The sequence below is a fragment of the Urocitellus parryii genome, chromosome 4, assembly GCF_045843805.1.
Source record: "Urocitellus parryii isolate mUroPar1 chromosome 4, mUroPar1.hap1, whole genome shotgun sequence".
Lineage (NCBI taxonomy): Eukaryota > Metazoa > Chordata > Mammalia > Rodentia > Sciuridae > Urocitellus > Urocitellus parryii.
Window position 1 is genome coordinate 111535852 of NC_135534.1, and position 7037 is coordinate 111542888.

Sequence of the window (7037 nt, forward strand, 5' to 3'; positions counted from 1 at the left end):
ATTTGAAGTGTTCAGAATGAAGTTTATTTCTGACCTTGTCTCACTTCTTTTCCTATTTTCATTAATCCCCCAAGACAGGTCACAGAAAATAACAATTACTTTCCTCAAAGTAGGCAGGTTGAGAAATTAGAACCCCTCTCCCCAAAGTAAGCCATGAAGCCTAGAAATGTAATTCCAATCTTTTCTCACCTTTCTTTGTAGGAGCTGCACATAAAGTAATTCTCTGATCTTCCTGGTGTGAGGGAAGACCATAAGACCCTTCCTTATGCCACAAATTTCCACCTCCATGTTCAGGAGGAGGGAATGCCACATAGAGACTAAGAAATAGAACACACAACCTTCCTGAGATTCTTCTTTTATTCAAGTATATTATATGTAATCTTTTTTGCCAATCACATTTCTACATGGCTGTCCATTCTTCATCAAACCTAACCATAAATACAGCAAATCCAAGTCAAATCTCCTCAGGGCAACCTGTGCCAGAAGACCCAGGGAGCTGATAGTACAAGGACATAAATGGTTTCATATTAACCAGGCAGGGTTTAGTCTTACTGTGGGGCTGTGTCTCTCTCCCAACATTTGTATTGCTTGCTTCTGCTTGGTTTTAATCTTATATGCGCTCTCCAATGCAGTGAAAAGAGATCCAACAGAATTGCTATCAATTGTACCATCAAGGAGAAAATGAAAGATTTTTTTAAAATAATTTTCTTCAAAGATTATGGTAAAATGACTATTATCAACATATACTTGTCCTCAAGGTTTGGCATGTGCTAATCAGACAGGATTATACTATGTACATCGTGAAAATAGTCTATCACAATCATACATTGTGCGTTGCCTGTACAGAAATGGTCCATTCAAAAAATAAAACAGTAACAACAAATAGCATGCTATGTATTTCCAACACAGGTTATTTAAAAGAAAAATGGTTATGTAGATATTGCAAAGAAAAACAGCAAAAAGTTAAAATACATGAAAAAATGCAAAGATTTATAAACTAGAGAAAATTTTTATTTTTGTTGGAGTTCGACAAATGATGCCATGATCTCTGAATGATTTCATTAAGTACGTCGCTGATTATTTGACAAGCATCTCTTGTCTCATGATGTAGGACCTTTGTCCTGTACTTTGACCTTAGTGGTCCCATGTAAGAGGGAAACTGTCAGTTTATGGATTAATATCTCAAGACCCCTTTTTAGACAATATTAAGCAATGGAAGTTCTTTGAAAAATCATCTCTTAGGCCAGAAAACTAAAAAACATTAATAAAAGCACTAAAAAACATTAATAAAAGCAAAGCCATCCTGTCTGCATAATACATGTGAACTACTAAGCACAGTCTCTTTAGTTCTATCTTCTTTATCCAACCAACAAGCCCAGCTTTGTAAAAAGCAGTCCTGTCAGATCTGCCTAAAGAGGGTCTAACAGCTGGTGTCCTGCTTATGTAAATCACAGTTAATCCCCATGTGGGTAGACTGTTTAACCCATATGTCCTAACATCTTTAGAGTGTAAAAACTTGGAACATAGTACACAAGAATTAATGTCATTCTTCCAATTATGAACATCCATACATAATTAAATGTACTTTGTAAACAAGATAAATTATTATATGTGATATATTATATATTATTATATTAATAAGCAGTTTTCATCAAAATAAAAATAAAAATAAAAACCTTCAAAAACTGACAGTCTTATACATATCCTATATCAACATTGCTAAACCTTAAATTTGTCTTGAAACGGAGGTTGAATAAAGCAGATTTGCCTTTATCCTTGTTCACACTACTTAAAATGGCTACAAACCATATGTAAGGTTGATTAATACTTTCATAACTTTGTGACTTAACAAGCAAAATTCAGTTATTAAGATAACAATCAAGATTTACAGCATTATATCCAGACTATTAGATTTTGTAAGTTTTATAGGTTTTGTATCAATAACACATAACACTTCATTGTAAAACTGGTAGCTCATGTAACCAGAATTGAAAACCAAAATAATCTTTTTAACAAATAAAAGCTTGAATAAACCTGATTTCTTCTAGGACTTAATTTTGTTTTAAGCAATAAAAAAGAAAGAAAGAAAAGAAAAATCAGCAGAAAACATAGGAACTCGTCTTTATAAAACATGAAATCTTTATTATTTAAGTCCATTCTTTGTAAATTTTGCTAAGAACTCATCAATCATTGTCCATTGGGTTTCATTTATTAATGCATTTTTAAAGTTGTTTTAAGTTCCTATAGAATTTAAGCATTGCTAGACTTTTAACATCAGGCATGGCACAAGATCCACAGCAAGGCTTTGAGGGACATTTTTAAAAGGCAATGAAGCACCTCTCTGATTAGAATACTAAAATTCAAGCAGGTTTTACAGAAAATACAAAGCCATACATGGAATTATTTGAGTCGTTCTATAAGAAAGACTATAAAAGCTCATTTTTAACTCTAGGTTAGTTTACAGAAAATTATATAGTTTTTATTTATTTTTACTGAAGGTAATTAACATTAATTTTATTTTATTGTTTACTATTTATTTAATTACTTACCTACTTCTTATTACTGGGGTACTGGTGATTGGATCCAGGAATGTTCTACCATTCAACTATATCCCCAGCACATTCAACTCTTGTATTTTGAAACAGGGTTTTGGAAAATGGCTGAAGCTGGCCTTGAATTTCCTCCTGCCTCTACCTCCCAAGTGCCTAGGATTACAGGTGGGTGTCAAAGACCTGTGCTCCTTGGGCACATGAAACATAATCTCCACCAACAGTCCAGAGTTCTTTTGCCCACAGTGGGCTCCGTTCCTTCTCCTGTGACTGCTCTACCTGACATCCAGGTGGCGAGGCACCTCTTTCTGCTATTATAATGGAGCAGGGAATTCACTTCATCTCATCCTCTTACTCCTGCCAAACACATGGTACACTGTCATATCAGATATCCTTATTTTTGACCTCTCAGGACACCCAAAGAGAAACCTCAAATGTACAAGGTCCAAGCTGACGATTCTGGGCATACACGATGCTTTTCTGTGCCCCACTTGCCATTCTGTCGGCCATGCTATATAGTTAAATAGCTCTGTTCTGGACTGTATTCATGAGGGACAAAGATTGAGGACTGTGTAGAAGTACCTAAAAACCTTTCATTAATAAGCCAATATTCACATGTCTTTAACCTGTGTTAATACAGCGTTCAATATCAGTGGAACGAAGATTTTACATTTGAAATTGCCAATATGAAAAAACAGTAGGAGAAGAAAGTAGTACATGGCAATATAAATATGTTTAATCGACAACACATACAAAACATCTAAATATTTAATAATTATCAAATAAACATACATGTTCTAAAATTAGTCTATGTTAAATTTACATATTATATTAATTCATAAAACTTACCTTGAATTTAAGTAATTTAGGTATAGATATTGCTAAATTAGGGGGGGCTGTTTTTATTTTTATTTTTGTTTTTGTTTTGGTATGGGAGGGTACCAGGGATTGAATTCATGGGCACTCAACCACTGTGACACATCCTCAGTGCTATTTTGTATTTTTTTTTTTTTTTAATTTAGAGACTGTCTCAGTTGCTTAGGATCTCGCTTTTGCTGAGGCTGGTTTTGAACTTGCAATCCTCTTGCCTCAGCCTCCCGAGCTGCTGGGACTAAAGGCATGTGCCACCACAGCTGGCTAAATTTGGTTTTTACTGAAAAAATAAATCAACTGCATTTGCCAGGTCAATACTATAGATTTAACCTGAAAATTTGAGCCATTGACATCACAGTACAGAGCCAGGCTACCTCTGATTGGTTCTCCACCAGGCTGTACCACTGACTCCAATATCATTCTCAGATCACAGATAATGTGCTATGTCTGAGACTCACTTTTCACCTTTTTGTTAATTATGCAGTGTTTCATAAACGTGGATGTAATATAGCTCATTCTGTGTCCTAGTGAAAGCATTCTATGTCTTTACTAAAATAGATATTTTTAGAGTGAAATTCAAAACAGTGGTAAGCTCTTTTTTTAAACCAGGCACTGTGCTAAATATAGATGAAAGAATGAAACTAGACACTGGTCATTGAGCCACTCCTAGAGAAATAGCATTTCAAAACATTATAATAGTGACAAAAATATTGCAGTAAAGATTGAATTAAAGTACTTAGTTGGCATCATTATCTTCTAAGGTTTTTCTTATGAACCAATATTGTAGAACCATAGAAAAATAACAAATATAATAATCTCAGGGATAATGAACTGTTGTCTTCTGACAAGGATTCATCCACTATGGAAAATAAATAATTTCTCTTCTCTGTAACACACACAACAAGAAAATTAATAAAAGCACAATTTTCTATTCTTTTTACTATACATAACTTTTTCATTTACTCTAAACAATAGCATAATGTCTGACAGGATTATGCTGCTATGGAAACAATGACACGTCTCACCAGAGATCCTTGGCATGACCTCAGCCTCACATCCTCAGAAAATATTTACTTTTAGAAAAGGTTGAGATGAAAGTTTTCCTTGTAGGTTGTCCAGTTTACACTATAAATCAGAATATTGCAGGTGCATGGCATGTTTCTCATTAGCCATCAAAGCCTCATAGATCATCCCTGCTATGGGAATCTTACTCAGGACATCATCCCATAAAAACCCAATTTTCAGGCTCAAGCTGAAACGACTCTCCAGAAGTTCACTCTGTTCCTTAATCTTCCTTCCTTCCTTCCTACCTACCTTCCTTTTTCTTCCTAGGATGCCCAAAAGCCTCTCCCACCAAAAATGTTTAAATGCACAAGAGAATCTGGATCATTAGGTGTACAGCCATAAGCAAATCACAGAATCATTTCCTGATACAGGGAACAGGAAAACAACATATTCATTTAAAAGTTATTTGAAAAGAATGAAGCAGATAATACGGGCCACAGACTTCTAACAGACTAGAATAAATCAAATTGAAAAAATAAATTGCAGTTGGGTAATATTTATCCCATACATTTTTGTTTTGTGTTTTTAAAGGTAAAAGTACACTTTCCTTTGTAAAAAGGAATACTTAGTATGCAGCTGGGAAGACAAAGGACATTGACCTTACACAATACCACAAGGCCTAAGTCAGGAATATCATTGTGCAAATTTGAAGCAAAGCCAAAGACACAATCCACAAATACATGGACAAATAGGTGACAATTTCAGTTCTATTTATTACAGTCTAGCAATCAACCAATGTTGTGTCACTATGGGTGAGTTTTGACAAAGGTGGGCAGAGTGGTGGGTCTCATCCATCCTCACATATCCATAGGAATAGAAATATAGTCTAATAAATCACAGTATCATCACAGATATAAGAATAAATCCCCAGAAGAGGCACATCACTAAAATCATGTTGAAGAAACCTGAAAAAATGTACAATGACTTTGTCCAGAATTTTTGCCTTGACCTCTGTTTTCTTGCAGTTATAGGTAATAAAACACCAAAAACTGGAAAAATTTTGTACAATTGTCTCCGAAGAGGGAGAAATAAATAAACTTGTCAGAAAAAACACAACTCCTTGGGCTTCCCTGGATAGAGAAGATATACAAGAATGAAAACAGGAGGTCATGTTATCTTTAGATAAGAATAATATCAACCCAGTGGCTCATTTTATACGGGAAATAAACATCAAGTTGAAGCCTCCTTGGACGGGACTCGCAAAGCCACTAAGCCCACATGGTTATGTCGTATGGTGAGAGAGGGAAAGGTGTTACATCAGAATACTACCCGGTCTTTAAAGAAAGATGAACAGAAGAAAGAAGAGAAGGAAAGTAAGTAGAAGGAGCAAGAAGCAACAAAATTCAACAAAGGGAATAGAAACTAAGGCATCCCCACTGGTTCTGCTCAGTTTGTGACTCTCTTCAGGGTTCTCTTCAGAGCAACTTTGACATCCTTGTTCCTGAGGCTGTAAATGAGAGGGTTCAGCGCTGGCACCACAAAAGTGTAAATAAGTGAGAAATACTTCCCCTGGTCCACAGACCCAGAAGATGATGGCTTCACATGAGTGAGCAGCCCAGATCCATAGAACAGGCCAACAGCTACTATGTGAGAACCACAGGTGCTCATGGCTTTGGACCAACCCTTAGCTGAAGACATATGAATGATATTGTAAAGAATCAAAGCATAGGAGATGAAGATAATGAGGCTAGATACAATGATAACTGTCCCCACAACAACAGATTTTGCAAGTTCATTGGCATATGTGCTGCTGCAGGAGAGCTGGAGCAGTGGGACAATGTCACACATATAATGGTTAATGAGGTTGCAGTCACAAAAGCTGAGCCTGATCATGCACCCTGTGTGCACCATGGCACCAGCAAACCCCATCAAGTAAGAACCCAACATCAGCAGAGAACAGACCCTAGGGGACATGACCACCCTGTACAGCAGAGGCTGACAGATGGCCACATAGCGATCATAGGCCATGGCTGTCAGCACATAGCACTCTGAGTTCACAAAAAAGCAGTAGAAAAATAACTGAGTCATGCATCCTGCAAAGGAGATGATGTTCCTCTCTGAAACAAAGCTCATCAGCATTTTGGGGGTGAAGACAAATGAATAACAGAAGTCAATGAAGGACAAATTGAAGAGGAAAAAGTACATGGGGGTGTGAAGGTGTGAATTCAGGAAAATTAAATTCATTAAGCTTAAGTTTCCCACCACAGTGACAGCATAGTTCACCAAGAACAGGAAGAACAGGGGCAGCTGCAGCTCAGGTTGGTCAGTTAGTCCCATAAGGATGAACTCTGTCACAGAGGAGTCATTCTCCATAGCTTCTGACTTCAGGTGTGGGACCTATAGAAAAAAAAGAATAAAAAGAGATGTTAGCAATGAACCCTTACTGTTCAATACCAGAAGGAGAGCAGGAGCTGCTGGTTTCCAAGCTTAGGGTTGTCTGAAGACACACAGTAAGGCCTCCAAAGACCAAAACTTCCTCTTATGATCCTGTAGAAATCCTCAGTTACTCCATTTCCCAACTATTTTTTCTGTCAAGGAAAAAATGTTAAC

The 7037-nt window shown here is 36.5% G+C and overlaps 1 protein-coding gene across 1 annotated transcript; it reads right to left on the minus strand.

Moving 5' to 3' along the window:
• Positions 1 to 5873: 5873 nt before the first annotated feature.
• LOC113193777 (olfactory receptor 8C8-like) lies at positions 5874 to 6809 on the minus strand. The gene has a single exon (XM_026404547.2). The coding sequence runs from the start codon at positions 6798 to 6800 to the stop codon at positions 5874 to 5876; it is 927 nt and encodes a 308-aa protein (XP_026260332.1). The 5' UTR covers positions 6801 to 6809.
• Positions 6810 to 7037: the final 228 nt, after the last annotated feature.

Coding starts and splice junctions, on each gene's coding strand:
- LOC113193777 (XM_026404547.2), bottom strand. CDS start 6,800: ATGGAGAATGACTCCTCTGTGACAGAGTTCATCCTTATGGGACTAACT.